This window comes from Oncorhynchus mykiss, chromosome 21 (genome assembly GCF_013265735.2).
Source record: "Oncorhynchus mykiss isolate Arlee chromosome 21, USDA_OmykA_1.1, whole genome shotgun sequence".
Lineage (NCBI taxonomy): Eukaryota > Metazoa > Chordata > Actinopteri > Salmoniformes > Salmonidae > Oncorhynchus > Oncorhynchus mykiss.
In genome coordinates, this window is record NC_048585.1 from 62,728,259 (window position 1) to 62,751,340 (window position 23,082).

Sequence of the window (23,082 nt, forward strand, 5' to 3'; positions counted from 1 at the left end):
ATACAGTGGGTCAAAACCAGAGACAGTGGGGCAAAACCAGAGACAGTGGGTCAAAACCAGAGACAGTGAGGCAAAACCAGAGACAGAGGGGCAAAACCAGAGACAGTGGGGCAAAACCAGAGACAGTGGGGCAAAACCAGAGACAGTGGGGCAAAACCAGAGACAGTGGGTCAAAACCAGAGACAGTGGGGCAAAACCAGAGACAGTGGGGCAAAACCAGAGACAGTGGGTCAAAACCAGAGACAGTGGGGCAAAACCAGAGACAGTGGGGCAAAACCAGAGACAGTGGGGCAAAACCAGAGACAGTGGGGCAAAACCAGATACAGTGGGGCAAAACCAGATACAGTGGGGCAAAACCAGATACAGTGGGGCAAAACCAGATACAGTGGGTCAAAACCAGATACAGTGGGGCAAAACCAGAGACAGTGGGGCAAAACCAGAGACAGTGGGTCAAAACCAGAGACAGTGGGTCAAAACCAGAGACAGTGGGGCAAAACCAGAGACAGAGGGGCAAAACCAGAGACAGTGGGGCAAAACCAGAGACAGTGGGGCAAAACCAGATACAGTGGGTCAAAACCAGATACAGTGGGTCAAAACTGTAGCATCTAATGACAAAGGACTGGACTATTCTCTACATGACACCCTGTTCTCTACATAACACCCTGTTTTCTACGTAGTACCCTGTTCTCTACGTAGTTCCCTATTCTCTACATAGTACCCTATTCTCTACATAGTACCCTAATCTCTATATTGTACCCTATTCTCTACATAGTACCCTAATCTCTATATTGTACCTTATTCTCTACATAGCACCATATTCTCTATAAAATATCATATTCTCTATATTGTACCCTATTCCCTACATAGCACCTTATTCTCTACATAGTACCCTAATCTCTATATTGTACCCTATTCTCTACATAGTACCCTAATCTCTATATTGTACCCTATTCTCTACATAGCACCATATTCTCTATAAAATATCATATTCTCTACATAGTACCCTATTCTCCACATAGCACCCTATTCTCTTCATAGTACCCAATCCTCTATATAGTACCCAAAGACAAAGTTAGAAAACACAAACAATGCAAACCTGACTGTGATCAGGAAGTACTCCTGCTGTGTGGCCCTCCCGTGTTGGTCTAGTAACTCTGCTAGCATGGGGATGTAGTCGATATGAGGTGCGTCAGAGGCAGCGGTGAGTTTATAACGAACATCCATGTTGAGGAAAGCATGGCAGTCCGTCGGTTGACCGTCGGTGACGTAATTCAAAAGAGTTCCATGTCTGGGGAAACCGCCCGTTCCGATCAACAAGGTGAGTTTACACCGCGACGCGGAACCGGAGGAACCGGCCGCGCTGAATGGAATCCCCAAGCTCTGACCATTGATGGCGCTAGAGATCCCGTCCAGCTCGCTCACGACCAGCGGAGTGTTCGTGGTCACGACCTCTCGACCGTTCGCGGTCGCCTCGACCTCTAAGGTCAGCGGTATAACCAGCGTGTCCGTCTGCGTGTCATACCTCACCTGTAACCTCACCGTATCCCTGGTAATGACCTTTGACCCGAAATGCATGTACTTCACCTGGCCTTTCTCGAACGCGCACGGGAACTTCTTTGGGGTGAGTGTTCCCGGTATGACAGCGCGGTCATAGTCGAAGACCGTGACGTAGCAGGAGTCGCCTGGAAGGACTCTGGTCACCAGGTCACAGAGAGGATCCAGGTAGGCCCAACTCCCCCGGGGGACCTTCAGCCCTCTGTTGCCCAGGATGATGGACCCTGGCTGGGGTCGGGGGTCATGGTGGTAATGGTGCCAGTTGGTCCCTTCTACAGACGGAAAACAGAGATCCAGAATGAGAGAGATACAGAGATATATCAGAGGTTGCCGTTTCTGTTTGGCCGGTGTTGTTTGGTGTCGGTGTTGACGTCCAGGGCTGGACTCAGGATCCAGCTCTTCTCCTGCCGTTGTTGTAGCCATAGTGTTCGCTTTCTCTCTGTCTGTCAGGACTGTGGCTGCTGGAGGCCCTTTATATACCGAGACCCTCCTCTGAGACCCTCCTCTGCCTCCCTTTCCCAAACCCACTCCTCATATCTCGCTCTTTTACAGACCCTTCTCTCTCCCTCCAACCCTCTCTCCATGCAGACTTTTTTCTCACACCCCTCCCTCACTCTACAAACATTTACCGAGGGGGGCGGAAGGCACTCCAAAGTCACTCCCACCAAACTGAGTAAAACCCCCTTAGAACAAATACCTCTCCAGACATTACCTCTCCACACATTACCTCTCATCACATTACCTCTCCACAGATTACCTCTCCACAGATTACCTCTCCACACATGACCTCTCCACACATTACCTCTCCACACATTACCTCTCTACACATGACCTCTCTACACATGACCTCTCCACAGATTACCTCTCTACACATTATCTCTCCACACATTACCTCTCCACAGATTACCTCTAGACACGTTACCTCTCCACAGATTACCTCTCCACACATTACCTCTCCACAGATTACCTCTCCACACATTACCTCTCCACACATTACCTCTCCACACATTATCTCTCCACACATTACCTCTCCACAGATTACCTCTAGACACGTTACCTCTCCACAGATTACCTCTCCACACATTACCTTTCCACAGATTACCTCTCCACACATTACCTCTCCACACATTACCTCTCCACACATTACCTCTCCACACATGACCTCTCCACACATGACCTCTCCACACATTACCTCTCCACAGATTACCTCTCCACACATTACCTCTCCACACATTACCTCTCCACAGATTACCTCTCCACAGATTGCCTCTCCACATATTACCTCTCTACACATTACCTCTCCACAGATGACCTCTCCACAGATTACCTCTCCACACGTTACCTCTCCACACATTACCTCTCCACACATTTACTCTCCACACATTACCTCTCCACACATTACCTCTCCACAGATTACCTCTCCACACATTACCTATCCACACATTACCTCTCCACAGATTACCTCTCCACACATTACCTCTCCACAGAATACCTCTCCACACATTATCTCTCCACACATTACCTCTCCACAGATTACCTCTCCACACATTACCTCTCCACAGATTACCTCTATACACGTTACCTCTCCACAGATTACCTCTCCACACATTACCTCTCCACACATTCCCTCTCCACAGATTACTTCTCCACAGATTACCTCTAGACACGTTACCTCTCCACAGATTACCTCTCCACACATTACCTCTCCACACATTCCCTCTCCACAGATTACTTCTCCACAGATTACCTCTAGACACGTTACCTCTCCACAGATTACCTCTCCACAGAGTACCTCTCCACAGATTACCTCTCCACAGATTACCTCTCCACACATTACTTCTCCACAGATTACCTCTAGACACGTTACCTCTCCACAGATTACCTCTCCACACATTACCTCTCCACACATTACCTCTCCACAGATTACCTCTCTACACATTACCTCTCCACACATTACCTCTCCACAGATTACCTCTAGACACGTTACCTCTCCACAGATTACCTCTCCACACATTACCTCTAGACACGTTACCTCTCCACACATTACCTCTCCACAGATTACCTCTCCACACATTACCTCTCCACACATTACCTTTCCACACATTACCTTTCCACACACTACCTCTCCACACATTACCTCTCCACAGATTATCTCTCCACACATTACCTCTCCACACATTACCTCTCCACAGATTATCTCTCCACACATTACCTCTCCACACACTACCTCTCCACACATTACCTTTCCACACATTACCTTTCCACACATTACCTCTCCACACATTACCTCTCCACACATTACCTTTCCACACATTACCTCTCCACAGATTATCTCTCCACACATTACCTCTCCACACATTACCTCTCCACAGATTATCTCTCTACACATTACCTCTCCACACACTACCTCTCCACACATTACCTCTCCACACATGACCTCTCCACACATTACCTTTCCACACATTACCTTTCCACACACTACCTCTCCACACATTACCTCTCCACACATTACCTCTCCACACATGACCTCTCCACACATTACCTCTCCACACATGAGCTCTCCACACATTACCTCTCCACACATGACCTCTCCACACATTACCTCTCCACACATTACCTCTCCACACATGACCTCTCCACACATGACCTCTCCACACATGACCTCTCCACACATTACCTCTCCACACATGACCTCTCCACACATGACCTCTCCACACATTACCTCTCCACGAATTACCTCTCCACACATTACCTCTCTACACATTACCTCTCCACACATTACCTCTCCACACATTACCCAAACACATTACATCAAGACACAACGCCTAGAATTCTGTAAAGTATGTTTTATTCCAAAAACAATCACCGTGTGACTTGGCATCATCTCCTGCGATTATTATCATGCGCAAAACATTATTCAAATGAATAACAAAAAAACAATAAACATTAGTTTTTATCTTGAAATACTAAAAAAACATACGGAATGAAAAACGTAAAAAATATAAAAAATTGGGAAGTAAAAGTTATTTGAAGCTTTTTACATTAATCTCTAAATCAACCACAACAGAACATTACCATTTCACAACACTGTATGTGTCTTCTATATATCCAGGTTGACTTCAATGAAGACGTCACCTGAACCTACAGGGTCAAAGGTCAGGCCTGGAGGCTCAGGGGTCATCCCCATGGCAACGTTGTTGTTGTTCCCATTCTGCTCCCCGTTGTCCGATTTGTCCGACTGCTTGTCACTCAGGTCCAGGTCCAGGCTAAAGCCCACCCTCTTTAAGGGCGGAGTCAGAGTGATCGCACAGTCACAGAAGTTGTCGAAGCTGTCGCCATCACCATCACTATCACCATGACCCTGCTTCTCTCCTTTTGTTAGAGAGAGATGAGAGAGAAAAAGGAGTGAGAGCGAGAGAGAGAGGAGAGAGAGAGAGAGGGGAGGATGAGAGACAGAGAGAGAGAGAGGGGAGGATGAGAGAGAGCGATATCGATCTTACTCACGTTTTTACTTTTTATCAGGATAGGTTTGACTGAATATTGTCCATCCTACCTCCTCCCCAAAGGACCTCTTAGGAAGAGAGAGAGAGAGAGAGAGACAGAGAGACAGAGATACAGAGAGACAGAGAGAGAGAGACAGAGACAGAGAGAGACAGAGAGAGACAGAGAGAGACAGAGAGACAGAGAGACAGAGAGAGAGAGAGAGACAGAGAGAGACAGAGAGACAGAGAGACAGAGAGACAGAGAGACAGAGAGAGAGAGAGAGACAGAGAGAGACAGAGAGAGACAGAGAGACAGACAGAGAGAGAGAGAGACAGAGAGAGAGAGACAGAGAGACAGAGAGACAGAGAGACAGAGAGACAGACAGACAGAGAGACAGAGAGACAGAGAGACAGACAGAGAGAGAGACAGAGAGTAATCTATCCTTACCGTTCTCTCCAGTGGACCCCGCCTCCCCAGCTGAGCCATTGGCTACAGGGCTCATAGCCTGGTGGTCATCACCACCACCCTCTATCACGTACTCAAAACCTCCAGCTTTCTCTGGAAACACAATACAACACACACTTACAGCAGAGCCATCATCAACACACACTTACAGCAGAGCCATCATCAACACACACTTACAGCAGAGCCATCATCAACACACACTTACAGCAGAGCCATCATCAACACACACTTACAGCAGAGCCATCATCAACACACACTTACAGCAGAGCCATCATCGACACACACTTACAGCAGAGCCATCATCAACACACACTTACAGCAGAGCCATCATCGACACACACTTACAGCAGAGCCATCATCAACACACACTTACAGCAGAGCCATCATCAACACACACTTACAGCAGAGCCATCATCAACACACACTTACAGCAGAGCCATCATCAACACACACTTACAGCAGAGCCATCATCAACACACACTTACAGCAGAGCCATCATCAACACACACTTACAGCAGAGCCATCATCAACACACACTTACAGCAGAGCCATCATCAACACACACTTACAGCAGAGCCATCATCAAATTCAAAAATAGACAGACAGACAGGTAAGTCACCATGGTTACCATTGGGTTCGAAGGTTCCGGCTTGTTCCATGCAGGTGAGTGGGGTGTCGTGGTCGTATCCCGCAAGGTGCAGGTCAAACGAATACTTCTGTTGGAGAAATATAAACAAATAACAAAAGAGTTTAATAGGGTTTTCTGACCATGATTTTCCCAGACATACATTCTAGCAGTATAGTAACAAGATCGCAAGTACTTGTTGTTAAATGCCTCACCCTTGACTTCTTCCTCAGGATATAGAGAACCACCACCAGACACACAATGACTAACAATATGAGAATCAGGATTACATAGCCTACAGGAGAGAGAGATGGGGGAGGGAGAGAGAGGGGGGGAGGGAGGGAGGGAGGGAGGGGGAGAGGGGGAGAGAGAGAGAGAGGAGGGAGGGAGGGAGGGAGGGAGGGAGGGAGGGAGGGAGGGAGGGAGGGAGGGAGGGAGGGAGGGAGGGAGGGAGGGAAGGAAGGAAGGAAGGAAGGAGGGAGGGAGGGAGGGAGGGAGGGAGAGAGAGAGAGAGAGAGAGGGAGGGAGGGAGGGAGGGAGGGAGGGAGAGAGAGAGAGAGAGAGAGAGAGAGAGAGAGAGAGAGAGAGGGAGGGAGGGAGGGAGGGAGGGAGGGAGGGAGGGAGGGAGGGAGGGAGGGAGGGTAAATAGTGTTGCAGTTCATTCCAATTTCAAATAAGCGTAAAAATGTATAAACATTTACAGTACCAGTCAGAAGTTTGGACACTCCTACCAGCTTCATTAGGTAGTCACCTGGAATGCACTCCTACTCCAGGAGTTTTTCTTTATTTTTACTATTTTCTACATTGTAGACATCAACACTATGAAATAACACATGTGGAATCATGTAGTAACCAAAAAATTATTCAAAATAGCCACCCTTTGCATGATGACAGCTTTGCACACTCTTGGTCTTCTCTCAACCAGCTTCATTAGGTAGTCACCTGGAATGCATTTCAATTAACAGGTGTGCCTTGTTAAAAGTTAATTTGTGGAATTTCTTTCCTTCTTAATGCGTTTGAGCCAATCAGTTCTGTTGTGACAAGGTAGGGGTGTGTACAGAAGATAGCCCTACTTGGTAAAATACCAAGTCCATATTATGGCAAGAACAGCTCAAATAAGCAAAGAGAAACGACAGTCCATCATTACTTTAAGACATGAAGGTCAGTCAATACGGAACATTTCAAGAACTTTGAAAGTTTCTTCAAGTGCAGTCGCAAAAACCATCATGTGCTATGATGAAACTGGCTCTCATGAGGACCGCCACAGGAAAGGAAGACCCAGAGTTACCTCTGCTGCAGAGGATAAGTTCATTAGAGTTACCAGCCTCAGATTGCAATCCAAATAAATGCTTCACAGAGTTCAAGTAACAGACACATCTCAACATCAAATGTTTAGAGGAGACAGTGTGAATCAGGTCTTCATGGTCGAATTGCTGCAAAGAAACCACAACTAAAAGACACCAATAAGAAGAAGAGATTTGCTTGGGCAGAAACACGAGCAATGGACATTAGATTGGTGGAAATCTGAGATCTTTGAGTCCTAATGAGACCTAATTTGAGATTTTTGGCTCTAACCGTCGTGTCTTTGTGAGACGCAGAGTAGGTGAACGGATGATCTCTGCATGTGTAGTTCCCACCGTGAAGCATGGAAGAGGAGGTGTGATGGTGTAGGGGTGCTTTGCTGGTGACACTGTCTGTGATTTATTTATAATTCAAGGCACACTTAACCAGCATGACTACCACAACATTCTGCAGTGATACACCATGCCATCTGGTTTGTGCTTAGTGTGGCTATCATTTGTTTTTCAACAGGACAATGACCCAACACACCTCCAGGCTGTGTAAGGGCTATTTGACCAAGAAGGAGAGTGATGGAGTGCTGCATCAGATGACCTGGCCTCCACAATCACCCGACCTGAACCCAATTGAGATGGTTTGGGATGAGTTGGACTGCAGAGTGAAGGAAAAGCAGCCAACAAGTGCTCAGCATATGTGGAAACTCCTTCAAGATTGTTGGAAAAGCATGCCAGGTGAAGCTGGTTGAGAGAATGCCAAGAGTGCGCAAACCTGTCATCAAGGCAAAGAGTGGCTACTTTGAAAAATCAAAAATCTCAAATATATTTTCATTTGTTTAACACTTTTTTTGGTACATGATTCCATAGTTTTGATGTCTTATTATATTACAAAGTATAAAATAGTAACAAATTAAGAAAAACCCTTGAATGAGTAGGTGTGACTGGTACATTGATCATATTGATGGTACCTGCTGTGGCACTGCCTCCTCTAGTAGATTCTATCAGCACTGAAACAACATCAAACGTCAACCATCAACATCAACATCAAACACAGAAACACTCATATAAGCCAGAGGGGGTGTGGTATATGGCCAATATACCACGGCTAAGGGCTGTTCTTAGGCCCGACGCCACGCCTGGATACAGCCCCTTAGCCGTGGTATATTGGCCGTATACCACAAACCCCCCGAGGAGCCTTATTGATATTATAAACTGGTTACCAACCTAATTAGAGCAGTAAAAATAAATGTTTTGTCATACCCGTGGTATACGGTCTGATATACCAAGGCTGTCAGCCAATCAGCATTCAGGGCTCGAACCACCCAGTTTATATCCATTAAATGGCAATATATCCATATCATATATATATATACAGTGGAGCAAAAAAGTATTTAGTCAGCCACCAATTGGGCAAGTTCTCCCACTTAAAAAAGATGAGAGAGGCCTGTAATTTTCATCATAGGTACACTTCAACTATGACAGACAAAATGAGAAAAAAAATCCAGAAAATCAAATTGTAGGATTTTTAATTAATTAATTTGCAAATTATGGTGGAAAATAAGTATTTGGTCACCTACAAACAAGCAAGATTTCTGGCTCTCACAGACCTGTTATTTCTTCTTTAAGAGGCTCCTCTGTCCTCCACTCGTTACCTGTATTAATGGCACCTGTTTGAACTTGTTATCAGTATAAAAGACACCTGTCCACAACCTCAAACAGTCAAACTCCAAACTCCACTATGGCCAAGACCAAAGAGCTGTCAAAGGACACCAGAAACAAAATTGTAGACCTGCACCAGGCTGGGAAGACTGAATCTGCAATAGGTAAGCAGCTTGGTTTGAAAAAATCAACTGTGGGAGCAATTATTAGGAAATGGAAGACATACAAGACCACTGATAATCTCCCTCGATCTGGGGCTCCACGCAAGATCTCACCCCGTGGGGTCAAAATGATCACAAGAACGGTGAGCAAAAATCCCAGAACCACACGGGGGACCTAGTGAATGACCTGCAGATAGCTGGGACCAAAGTAACAAAACCTACCATCAGTAACACACTACGCCGCCAGGGACTCAAATCCTGCAGTGCCAGATGTGTCCCCCTGCTTATGCCAGTACATGTCCAGGCCCGTCTGAAGTTTGCTAGAGAGCATTTGGATGATCCAGAAGAAGATTGGGAGAATGTCATATGGTCAGATGAAACCAAAATATAACTTTTTGGTAAAAACTCATCTCATCGTGTTTGGAGGACAAAGAATGCTGAGTTGCATCCAAAGAACACCATTCCTTCTGTGAAGCATGGGGGTGGAAACATCATGCCTTGGGGCTGTTTTTCTGCAAAGGGACCAGGACGACTGATCCGTGTAAAGGAAAGAATGAATGGGGCCATGTATCGTGAGATTTTGAGTGAAAACCTCCTTCCATCAGCAAGGGCATTGAAAATGAAACGTGGCTGGGTCTTTCAGCATGACAATGATCCCAAACACACCGTCCGGACAACGAAGGAGTGGCTTCGTAAGAAGCATTTCAAGGTCCTGGAGTGGCCTAGCCAGTCTCCACATCTCAACCCCATAGAAAATCTTTGGAGGGAGTTGAAAGTCCGAGTTGCCCAGCAACAGCCCCAAAACATCACTTCTCTAGAGGAGATCTGCATGGAGGAATGGGCCAAAATACCAGCAACAGTGTGTGAAAACCTTGTGAAGACTTACAGAAAACGTTTGGCCTCTGTCATTGCCAACAAAGGGTATATAACAAAGTATTGAGATAAACTTTTGTTATTGAACATCCACCATAATTTGCAAATAAATTCATTAAAAATCCTACAATGTGATTTTCTGGAGAAAAAAATAATAATTTTGTCTGTCATAGTTGAAGTGTACCTATGATGAAAATTACAGGCCTTTCTCATCTTTTTAAGTGGGAGAACTTGCACAATTGGCGGCTGACTAAATACTTTTTTGCCCCACTGTATATATGAGATGAGTAATATATATATATATTAAGGTCGCAAAGTTCAAGGGGGCCGAATACTTTCGCAAGGCACTGTATATATTCAGAAAGTATTCACACTATGTAAGTTTTAATTTTTTAAAAATAAATTAGCAAAAGGTCAAAAAAACTGTTTTTGCTTTGTAATTATTGGCTATTTCGTGTAGATTGATAATGTAATTTTGTTATTTTTCAAAAAGGGACCCAAGTTTAGAAAACACTTCTAACGGCCTAGTGGTCTGTCTTTCCTGTGGCAGATGGGAGCCAGCTAGCTCAGTGTGTGTGAGCTCAGGCGTAACGGCTGTGGTTACATGCACAGGAAGACTGACATGCAGCTAGCTAGCTACAGGACTCTCGGCCCCAGCTCACGCACGCGGGCACACACACACACACACACACACACACACACACACACACACACACACACACACACACACACACACACACACCACAAACATACACACACACACAGACACACACACACACAGACACAGACACACACACACACACACACACACACACACACACACACACACAGACACAGACACACACACACAAATTGTCCGTTACGTTACCCGGTGATGATGTCGTTATGGTATTCTTCTCATCCACTTCCTCAGATTCCTCAGATTGGCTGGTAGTCGCCTCCGACGACATCGTTTCCATGGCAAACGTTGTCACGTCGTCCAACAAGGTTCCAATATCCCCATCTCCGTTCTGGTCTTGGGATTGGTTGCCATCTCTACCGACGGTGATGTTGTTGGTAAGGTTAGCGTCACGGTTGTCTGGCTGGACCAGGGTAGTAACTGTAGGACTGTTCTGATTGGCTGAGGGGGTATGAGCAGGAGTGGTAGTAAGGGTGGTAGTAAGGGTGGTAGTAAGGGTGGCAGTAAGGGTGGTAGTAAGGGTGGTAGTGGGGATGATAGTAAGGGTGGTAGCGGGGATGGGGTCATCCTTGTTGGGCCCTGTTTTTTCGTCTGCTTTGACTATGTGGAGGATCAGAACCACACCTAGAAGAGAGGAAAACATTCATTCTCACAAATACCGACTAAACACACACACGACATGATCAAAAGTCTCGTGTGTGTGTGTGTGTGTTCATCTATTAGTTACAAAAGTATGTGGACACCTGCTTGTTGAACATCTCATTCGAAAATCATGGGCATTAATATGGAGCTGGTCCCCCCTTTGCTGCTATAACAGCCTCCACTCTTCTGGGAAGGCTTTCCACTAGATGTTGGAACATTGCTGCTATAACAGCCTCCACTCTTCTGGGAAGGCTTTCCACTAGATGTAGGAACATTGCTGCTATAACAGCCTCCACTCTTCTGGGAAGGCTTTCCACTAGATGTTGGAACATTGCTGCTATAACAGCCTCCACTCTTCTGGGAAGGCTTTCCACTAGATGTAGGATCATTGCTGCTATAACAGCCTCCACTCTTCTGGGAAGGCTTTCCACTAGATGTAGGATCATTGCTGTGGGGACTTGCTTCCATTCAGCCACAAGAGCATTAGTGAGGTCGGGCACTGATGTTGGGCGATTAGGCCTGGCTCGCAGTCGGTGTTCCAGTTCATCCCAAAGGTGTTCGATGGGGTTGAGGTCAGGGCTCTGTGCAGGCCTGTCAAGTTCTTCCACACCGATCTCGACAAACCATTTCTGTATGTTCCTCACTTTGTGCACGGGGGCATTGTCATGCTGAAACAGGAAAGGGCCTTCCCCAAACTGTTGCCACAAAGTTGAGAGCACAGAATAGTCTAGAATGTCATTGTGTGCTGTAGTGTTAAGATTTCCCATCACTGGAACTAAGGGGCCTGAACCATGAAAAACAGCCCCAGACCATTATTCCACCTCCACCAAACTTTACAGTTTGACACGACGCATTCGGGCAGGCAGGTTCTCCTGGCATTCGCCAAACCCAGATTCATCTGTAGGCCAGATGGTGAAGCGTTTCCACTCCTCCTGAGTCCAATGGCGGCGAGCTTTACACCACTCCAGCCGACGCTTGGCATTGCGAATGGTGATCTTAGGCTTGTGTGCGGCTGCTCAGCCATGGAAACCCATTTCATGAAGCTCCCGACTAACAGTTCTTGTGCTGACGTTGCTTCCAGAGGCAGTTAGGAACTTGGTAGTGAGTGTTGCAACTGAGGACAAATTATTTTTACCACCTAAGCGGTTCAGCCCTCAGCAGACCTGTTCTGTGAGCTTGTGTGGCCTACCACTTCGTGGCTGAGCCGTTGTTGCTCCTAGACATTTCCACTTCACAATAACAGCACTTACAGTTGACCGGGGCAGCTCTAGCAGGGTAGACATTTGACAAACTGACTTGTTGGAAAGGTGGCATCCTATGACGGTGCCACGTTGAAAGTCACTGAGCTCTTCAGTAAGGCCCATTCTACTGCCAACGTTTGTCTATGGAGATTGCATGGCGGCGTGCTCAATTTTATACACCTGTCAGCAACGGGTGTGGCTAAAATAGCCAAATCCACTCATTTGAAGGGGTGTCCACATACTTTTGTATATATAGCGTATTAGGCAACATTAACTGAAGGGTATGGAAGGAGAGTGATAACAGAGAGAGAGATAACAGAGAGTGAGAGTGATAACAGAGAGAGAGAGATAACAGAGAGTGAGAGTGATAACAGAGAGAGAGAGAGAGTGATAACAGAGAGAGAAAGGTGCTGTTGAACCATAAACAACTGATAAACTCACCCAGGATATAAAGGGGAATGAAGATCGATGCCATGTTGTTGATTTATCAATAGTTCCGTCTGCATCTGAAGGGTTGAGGTAGGTCCGTCACACGTGAAAACAAGAAAGTCTTTTTTCTCTTCTTCAGTGTCTCTCTGACAGGAACTGAGTCACAGACCACAAACAGCTGGGCTGTCTCTCAACCGTGTAAAAGTGACTTCCTCCCCTCGTCTCCTCTCCTTCCTCTGCACTGAATCCTCCTGACTCAGAATCAACGTGCTGAAAACAATATATTTTACAGGATGCTTGCAAATGTATGGTTTCATCTGCCCAGTGGGTTCATAAAGGAGAGAAATTAGAGGAGAAGAGAGGAGATGAAAAGAGGAAATGAGGAAAGGAGATGAGGAGATGAAGCTGCTTCAGACTATTGAGATGCAGCCCTGGTCCTCTGACAGGATGCTGAGCACTCTGACACTCTCTCTCTCTCTCTCTCTCTGACACTCTCTCTCTCTCTCTCTCTGACAATCTCTCTCTCTCTGACACTCACTCTCTCTCTCTCTGACACTCTCTCTCTCTCTCTCTGACACTCACTCTCTCTCTCTGACACTCTCTCTCTCTCTGACACTCTCTCTCTCTCTCTGACACTCTCTCTGTCACTCTCTCTCTCTGACACTCTCTCTCTCTCTCTCTGTCACTCTCTCTCTGTCACTCTCTGTCACTCTCTCTCTCTGACACTCTCTGACACTCTCTCTCTCTGTCACTCTCTCTCTCTCTCTCTGTCACTCTATGTCACTCTCTCTGTCTATCTCTCTGTCATTCTCTCTCTCTGTCTATCTCTCTCTCTGTCTCTTTCTCTCTCTCTTGCTCTCTCTCTCTCTCTCTCTCTCTCTCTCTCTCTCTCTGTCTCTCTCTGTCACTCTCTGTCACTCTCTGTCACTCTCTCTCTCTGTCACTCTCTCTCTCTCTCTCTTGCTCTCAATCAAAATTCAATTCAAGGGCTTTATTGACATGGGAAACATATGTTAACGTTGCCAAAGCAAGTGAAGTAAATAATAAACAAAAGAGAAATAAACAATAAAAATTAACAGTAAACACTCAGTATTACAATGAACAGTAAATATTACACTCACAGAAGTTCAGAAAGAATAAAGACATTTCAAATGTCATATTATGTCTATATACAGTGTTGTAACGATGTGCAAATAGTTAAAGTACAAAAGGGAAAATAAATCAACATAAATATGGGTTGTATTTACAATGGTGTTTGTTCTTCACTGCAGCAAGGTCAACACCTTTTCTTGTGGCATCAGGTCACATCAAATCTTGCTGCTGTGATGGAACACTGTGGTATTTCACCCAGTAGATATGAGAGTTTATCAGAATTGGGTTTGTTTTCACATTCTTTGTGGATCTGTGTAATCTGAGGGAAATATGTGTCTCTCTCTGTCACTCTCTCTCCCTGTCACTCTCTCTCTCTCTCTCTCTGTCACTCTCCCTCTCTCTGTCACTCTCTCTCCCTGTCACTCTCCCTCTCTCTGTCACTCTCTCTCCCTGTCACTCTCCCTCTCTCTGTCACTCTCTCTCCCTGTCACTCTCTCTCTCTCTCTGTCACTCTCCCTCTCTCTGTCACTCTCTCTCCCTGTCACTCTCCCTCTCTCTGTCACTCTCTCTCCCTGTCACTCTCTCTCTCCCTGTCACTCTCTCTCTCTCTCTGTCACTCTCCCTCTCTCTGTCACTCTCTCTCCCTGTCACTCTCTCTCTCCCTGTCACTCTCTCTCTCTCCCCCACTCTGTAACCCCCTTTTAAAACCCTAAGAGCCCTATTCCCTATATAGTGCACTACTTTAGACCAGGGCCCTATAGAACCCTATTCCCTATATAGTGCACTACTTTAGACCAGGGCCCATAGTGAATAGAGTGCCAATTGAGACGCAGGCAGAGACCGGAATGCCCTGCAACCAAAACCCCTGCACTGGTCACTATAACTCCTGCTATACCCACCAACCCTAACCCTAACCCCAACCCTAACCCTAACCCTAACCCTAACCCTAACCCTAACCCAACCCTAACCCCACCCTAACCCTAACCCTAACCCTAACCCCAACCCAACCCTAACCCAACCCCTGCACTGGTCACTATAACTCCTGCTATACCCACCAACCCTAACCCTAACCCCAACCCTAACCCTAACCCTAACCCTAACCCTAACCCAACCCTAACCCCACCCTAACCCTAACCCTAACCCTAACCCTAACTCCTGCTATACCCACCTATTCCAATACTGTCCACACATTCACACACTTACTGGGCCTTCGGAAAGTATTCAGACCCCTTGACCTTTCTACATTTTGTCACGTTACAGCCTTATTCTAAAATGGATGTAATCGTTTTTCCCCCTCATCAATCTACACACAATACCCCATAATGACATCACAATACCCCATAATGACATCACAATACACCATAATGACACCACAATATCCCATACTGACGAAGCAAAGACTGTTTTTTAGACAATTTTACTAGTTTATAAAAAACATAATACATAAGTATTCAGACCCTTTACTCAGTACTTTGTTGAAACACCTTTGGCAGTGATTACAGCCTCCAGTCTTCTTGGGTATGACGCTACAAGCTTGGCACACCTGTCGGGTTCAAGTCTGGGTTCTGGCTGGGCCACTCAAGGACATTCAGAGACTTGTCCCAAAGCCACTCCTGCTTTGTCTTGTCTGTGTGCTTAGGGTCGTTGTCCTGTTGGAAGGTGAACCTTTGCCCCAGTCTGAGGTCCCGAGCGCTCTGGAGCAGGTTTCCATCAACGATCTCTCTGTACTTTGCTGCGTTCATCTTTCCGTCTATCCTGACTAGTCTCCCAGTCCCTGTCGCTGAATAACATCCCCACAGCATGATGCTGCCACCACCATGCTTCACCGTAGGGATGGTGCCAGGTTTCCTCCAGACGTGACACTTGGCATTCAGGCCGAAGAGTTCAATCTTGGTTTCATCAGACCAGAGAATCTTGTTTCTCATGGTCTGAGAGTCCTCTAGATGCCTTTTGGCAAACTCCAAGAGGGCTGTCATGTGCCTTTTACTGAGGAGTGGCTTCCGTCTTGCCACTCTACCATAAAGGCCTGATTGGTGGAGTGCTGCAGAGATGGTTTTCTGTAAGGTTCTCCCATCTCCACAGAGGAACTCTGTAGCTCTGTCAGAGTGACCATCTTGGTCACCTCCCTGACCAAGGCCATTCTCCCCCGATTGCTCAGTTTGGCCGGGCGGAAAGATCTAGGAATAGTCTTGGTGGTTCCAAACATCTTCCATTTAAGAATGATGGAGGCCACTGTGTTCATGGGGACCTTCAAATCAAATCAAATGTATTTATATAGCCCTTCGTACATCAGCTGATATCTCAAAGTGCTGTACAGAAACCCAGCCTAAAACCCCAAACAGCAAGCAATGCAGGTGTAGAAGCACGGTAGCTAGGAAAAACTATCTAGAAAGGCCAAAACCTAGGAAGAAACCTAGAGAGGAACCAGGCTCTGAGGGGTGGCCAGTCCTCTTCTGGCTGTGCTGGGTGGAGATTATAACAGAACATGGTCAAGATGTTCAAATGTTCATAAATGACCAGCATGGTCGAATAATAATAAGGCAGAACAGTTGAAACTGGAGCAGCAGCACAGTCAGGTGGACTGGGAACAGCAAGGAGTCATCATGTCAGGTAGTCCTGGGGCATGGTCCTAGGGCTCAGGTCCTCCGAGAGAGAGAAAGAAAGAGAGAAGGAGAGAATTAGAGAACGCACACTTAGATTCACACAGGACACTGGATAGGACAGGAGAAGTACTCCAGATATAACAAACTGACCCTAGTCCCCCGACACATAAACTACTGTAGCATAAATACCTTCAATGCAGCATAAATGTTTTCGTAACCAGTTTGGCCGGGCGGCCACTCTACCATAAAGGCCTGATTGGTGGAGTGCTGCAGAGATGGGAGAACCTTCCAGAAGGACAACCATGTTCACAGAAGCTCTGGAGAGTAAGCATCAGGTTCTTGATCACCTACCTGACCAAGGACCTTCTCCCCCGATTGCTCAGTTTGGCCGGGCGGCCAGCTCTAGGAAGAGTCTTGGTGGTTCCAAACATCTTCAATTTAAGAATGATGGAGGCCACTGTGTTCTTGTGGACCTTCAATGCTGCAGAAATGTTTTGTCACCCTTCCCCAGATCTGTGCCTCGACACAATCCTGTCTCGGAGCTCTACGGACAATTCCTTCAACCTCATGGCTTGGTTTTTGCTCTGACATGCACTGTCAACTGTGGGACCTTTATATAGACAGGTGTGTGCCTTTCCTAATCATCTCCAATCAGTTGAATTTACCACAGGTGGAGCTCATGTAAATAAGGTATTTCTGTTTTTTATTTTTAACCCTAAATTTGCTAAATTGGATTTGATTTGTGCCATAAACAAGAAACATGGGTTTTCTAACACACAGTAAGTTATATTACCTTACTACGATGTCTTGGTCTTTCTGGTTGTTTTAACTGGTCGCATTGTTGAAATAAATATTAAATTGCTGCATGTTTAGCTACTTCGAATCTCCTCTCTCCATGTCAATGTCACAGTGTTGCTTCCTTCCCTCTCCTCGCCCCTACCTGGGCTCGAATCAGGGACCCTCTGCACACATCAACAACTGCCTCCCACAAAGCATTGTTACCTATTGCTCCACAAAAGCCGCGCCTCTTGTAAAGCAAGGGAAACAACTACTCCAAGTCTCAGAGCGAGTGACGTCACCGATTGAAACGCTATTAGTGCACACCCCGCTAACTAGCTAGCCGTATCACACTGGTTACACCAACACACCATCTTACCGGGGGTCTCCACTAACCATGCTAGATCAACACAACACACCATCTTACTATGGGTCGCCATTTGCCATGCTACTCCAACACGAGACAACAGAGGCTGTTTTGCTGTAGCTAGTCACTGCTCACCAAACTGACTCAGGTCATTGTACCACTCTGCTCAACACAGGATGATACCACACTGATTTGTCACACGTTGTTGGAGACTTAGATCACATTCTACAGCTGAGGTCTATAAATGTGGCACACTGTTTTGAGATGATTTTGATGTTAGTGGGTGCTGCCTTGTCATGCTTAACAAGATGTGACATTTACAATCATTTCTGAAATGTAATTTAGCTACTCTATTCATTCAAAACGACCCATATGCCGTGACATTGTGTACGGCAATGCCGTGACCCGGATTCGAACCGGGGTTGCTGCGGCCACAACGCAGAGTACTAACCACTATACGATCACGGCGAGCTCCCAGGGCTCACAGGAGCAAAGGGAGAGCAGGGGATTTTCATTCATGGTGACGTGTGTTATGGGTGTCAGATGGCACAGTGATGCCATCTGTTGGTAAATGTTCACTACTGCAACTCTTGTGTTTTACCGGGGTGCTTGAGATACCTGACCAACCTTATGGCAGACAGACAGACCAACATTTTGGTAGACAGACAGACCACCAACTTAAGGCTCTGTCTCGTCATTTAACATTCAAACAACGTGCACTAGTAGCAATATGCAAAAGAAGTATCCGATGACAGCAGTGTTGCCAACTTAGCGACTTAGCGACTTAGCGACTTAGCGACTTAGCGACTTTATTTAGCGAGTATTTCAGACCCCACTAGCAACACATTTTCAAAGAAGCGATTAGCGACAAATCTAGCGACTTTTTTCTGGTGTTATTGGAGACTTTTGGAGACTGACGTGAAAGCACGTATCGTTCTTACTCTTCTCAACGAGCCAGCGGGTGCTGCCATGGGCCCCACCCCCCTCTCAGAGCACTCACAGGCGGCCCAGTCCTCGCGCAGCAGTCCCTCCCAGCTGCAGTCAGAGCAGGAGATGTTCACCCCTCCGCGTCCAGACTGCAAATGAATCGCGCATGCGGGAAGCTGCAGCTGGCTGATCCCATGCTGGTTTACATAAAAATAAAAATAAACTATTAACCTGAATTGGGTCCAGACTAGCCTTTTCGCATCTCTTGTCAAATTAGTTAACTAGCTAGCTATGCTAACAGTCATGCAAAACCATTTGTGCCATAAACAAGAAACACAAACCTATAAATTACACACACACACACACACACACACACACACACACACACACACACACACACACACAAACCTATAGATTACACACAGACAACTATAGATTACACACACACACACACACACACACACACACACACACACACACACACACACACACACACACACACACACACACACACATCTATAGATTACACACACACCTATAGATTACACACACACACACACACACACACACACACACACACACACACACACACACACACACACACACACACACACAAACCTATAGATTACACACAGACAACTATAGATTACACACACACACACACACACACACACACACACACACACACACACACACACACACACACACACACACACACAAACCTATAGATTACACACACATCTATAGATTACACACACCTATAAATTACACACACACACACACACACACACCTATAGATTACACACATACCTATAGATCACACACACACACACATACACACACACACAAACCTATAAATTACACACACACACACACCTATAGATTACACACACACACACACACACCTATAGATTACACACACACACACCTATAGATTACACACACACACACCTATAGATTACACACACACACACACACACACCTATAGATTACACACACACACACACACACACACACACACACACACACACACACACCTATAGATCACACACACACACCTATAGATTACACACACACACACACCTATAGATTACACACACCTATAGGTTACACACACCTATAGATTACACACACACACCTATAGATTACACACACAAATACACACACACACGCACACACACACACACACACACACACACACACACACACACACACACACACACACAACAGAAAACAAACACCCACGAAACACAGGTGGAAAAAGGCTACTTAAGTGTGATTCTCAATCAGAGACAACTAACGACACCTGCCTCTGATTGAGAACCATACCAGGCCAAACTCAAAACACAACATAGAAAAACGAACATAGACAACCCACCCAACTCATGCCCTGACCATACTAAAACGAAGACATAACAAAGGAACTAAGGTCAGAACGTGACAACGCACACCTATAGATTACACACACACACCTATAGATGACACACACACCTATAGATTACAAACACGCCTATAGATTACACACACACACACCTATAGATTACACACACACATCTATAGATTACACACACACATCTATAGATTACACACACACACACCTATGGATTACACACACTCACACCTATAGACTACACACACAAACACCTATAGATTACACACACACACACACACACACACACACACACACACACACACACACACACACACACACACACACACACACACACACACACACACACACACACACACACACACACACCTATAGGTTACACACACACACACACCTATAGATTACACACACACACACCTATAGATTACACACACACACACACCTATAGATTACACACACACACACACACCTATAGATTACACACACAGACACACACACACCTATAGATTACACACACACACACCTATAGATTACACACACACACACACACACACACACACACACACACACACACACACACACACACACACACACACACACACACACACACACACACACACACACACACACACACACCTATAGATTACACACACACACAAACATATAGATTACACACACCCCTATAGATTACACACACCTATAGATTACACACACACACACACCTATAGATTACACACACACACACAGCTATAGATTACACACACACACAAACATATAGATTACACACACCCCTATAGATTACACACACCTATAGATTACACACACACACACACCTATAGATTACACACACCTATAGATTACACACACACACAAACATATAGATTACACACACCCCTATAGATTACACACACCTATAGATTACACACACACACACACCTATAGATTACACACACCTATAGATTACACACACACACACACCTATAGATTACACACACCTATAGATGACACACACACACACACACACCTATAGATTACACACACATCAATCAACCGGTCAGTGTGTGTGTTGCGGGGTTGAAGCTACGACCCCAAGGCCCTTGTGAGTGTAATGTTTACTGTTCACTTTTTATTTTAATTATTTCATTTTTGTTTATTATCTACTTCACTTACTTTGGCAACGTTAACATATGTTTCCCATGTCAATAAAGTCCTTTGAATTCAGAGAGAGAGAGAAAGAAAGACAGAAAGAAGGAGAAGAAGAGGGGGGAGAGAGAGAGAGGAGAGAAAGAGGGGAGAAAGAGGGGAGAGAGAGAGAGGGGAGAGAGAAAGAGGGGAGAGAGAGGGAGAGAGAGAGAGGAGAGAAAGAGGGGAGAGAGAGGGAGAGAGAGGAGAGAAAGAGGGGAGAGAGAAAGAGGGGAGAGAGAGAGGGGAGAGAGAGAGGGGAGAGAGAGAGAGAGAGAGAGAGAGAGAGAGAGAGAGAGAGTAGAGAAAGAGGGGAGAGAAAGAGGGGAGAGAGAGGGAGAGAGAGAGAGGAGAGAAAGAGGGGAGAGAGAGAGAGGGGAGAGAGAAAGAGGGGAGAGAGAGGGAGAGAGAGAGAGGAGAGAAAGAGGGGAGAGAGAGGGAGAGAGAGAGAGGAGAGAAAGAGGGGAGAGAGAAAGAGGGGAGAGAGAGAGAGGGGAGAGAGAGAGAGAGAGAGAGAGAGAGAGAGAGAGAGAGAGAGAGAGAGAGTAGAGAAAGAGGGGAGAGAGGGTGGGGGTAGAGAGAGAAAGAGAGAAAGAGAGGGGAGAGAGAGGAGAGAGAGAGAGGGGGTGGAGCAAGAAAGAGAGAGGGGGGGGGGCAGAGATGGGGGGGCAGAGAGAGAGATCCTGGAAGATGTGTCTTCAGCTGGTGCACATCCTTGAGAAGGGGGGTCTGACCCCTTAAATAATCCCCTAGAAACACATTAAATAGACCTTCTACCGTCCGCTTCTGTGCAGCTACAGACAACAAACTAACTACACACAGTTCTAACTATACAGACAAAAACTAACTACACACAGTTCTAACTATACAGACAACAAACTAACTACACTCAGTTCTATCTATACAGACAACAAACTAACTACACTCAGTTCTATCTATACAGACAACAAACTAACTACAAACGGTTCTATCTATACAGACAACAAACTAACTACACTCAGTTCTATCTATACAGACAACAAACTAACTACACACAGTTCTAACTATACAGACAACAAACTAACTACACACAGTTCTAACTATACAGACAACAAACTAACTACACACAGTTCTAACTATACAGACAACAAACTAACTACACTCAGTTCTATCTATACAGACAACAAACTAACTACACACAGTTCTAACTATACAGACAACAAACTAACTACACACAGTTCTAACTATACAGACAACAAACTAACTACACACAGTTCTAACTATACAGACAACAAACTAACTACACACAGTTCTATCTATACAGACAACAAACTAACTACACACAGTTCTAACTATACAGACAACAAACTAACTACACACAGTTCTATCTATACAGACAACAAACTAACTACACACAGTTCTAACTATACAGACAACAAACTAACTACACACAGTTCTAACTATACAGACACATAGGTGGAGTCACAAATGGCACCCTAATCACCACATAGTGCACTACTTTAGACCAGGACCCTATGGGTCTCCCTAATCCCTATATAGTGCACTACTTTAGACCAGGACCCTATGGGTCTCCCTATTCCCTATTTAGTGCACTACTTTAGACCAGAGCCCTATAGAACTCTATTCCCTATATAGTGC

The 23,082-nt window shown here is 45.7% G+C and overlaps 2 protein-coding genes and 1 non-coding gene across 4 annotated transcripts in view; all 3 read right to left on the reverse strand.

Annotated features, from left to right (window-relative positions):
• Window positions 1-1,977, reverse strand: part of LOC110500913 (FRAS1-related extracellular matrix protein 2) — a 52,104-nt gene extending 50,127 nt beyond the window's left edge. Inside the window, exon 1 of the mRNA XM_036956530.1 lies at window positions 1,097-1,977. Within this exon, the coding sequence (XP_036812425.1) occupies window positions 1,097-1,977 (881 nt within the window). The remainder of the gene's footprint in view (window positions 1-1,096) is intronic.
• Window positions 1,978-4,385: 2,408 nt separating this feature from the next.
• Window positions 4,386-13,261, reverse strand: LOC118936579. Of its 2 annotated transcripts, XM_036958381.1 has the most exons (7): window positions 13,119-13,261; window positions 10,984-11,418; window positions 8,391-8,429; window positions 6,343-6,422; window positions 6,131-6,218; window positions 5,485-5,595; window positions 4,386-4,926 (listed from the first exon to the last, which is right to left on the reverse strand). In XM_036958381.1, the coding sequence occupies exons 1-7, from the start codon at window positions 13,150-13,152 to the stop codon at window positions 4,655-4,657; spliced, it is 1,059 nt and encodes a 352-aa protein (XP_036814276.1). In that variant the 5' UTR covers window positions 13,153-13,261; the 3' UTR covers window positions 4,386-4,654. The 2 variants fall into 2 exon arrangements, with proteins under 2 accessions (XP_036814276.1, XP_036814277.1); XM_036958382.1 differs by lacking the exon at window positions 8,391-8,429.
• Window positions 13,262-18,341: 5,080 nt separating this feature from the next.
• trnah-gug lies at window positions 18,342-18,413 on the reverse strand. The gene has a single exon. It is a non-coding gene; the product is annotated as a tRNA-His (tRNA).
• Window positions 18,414-23,082: the final 4,669 nt, after the last annotated feature.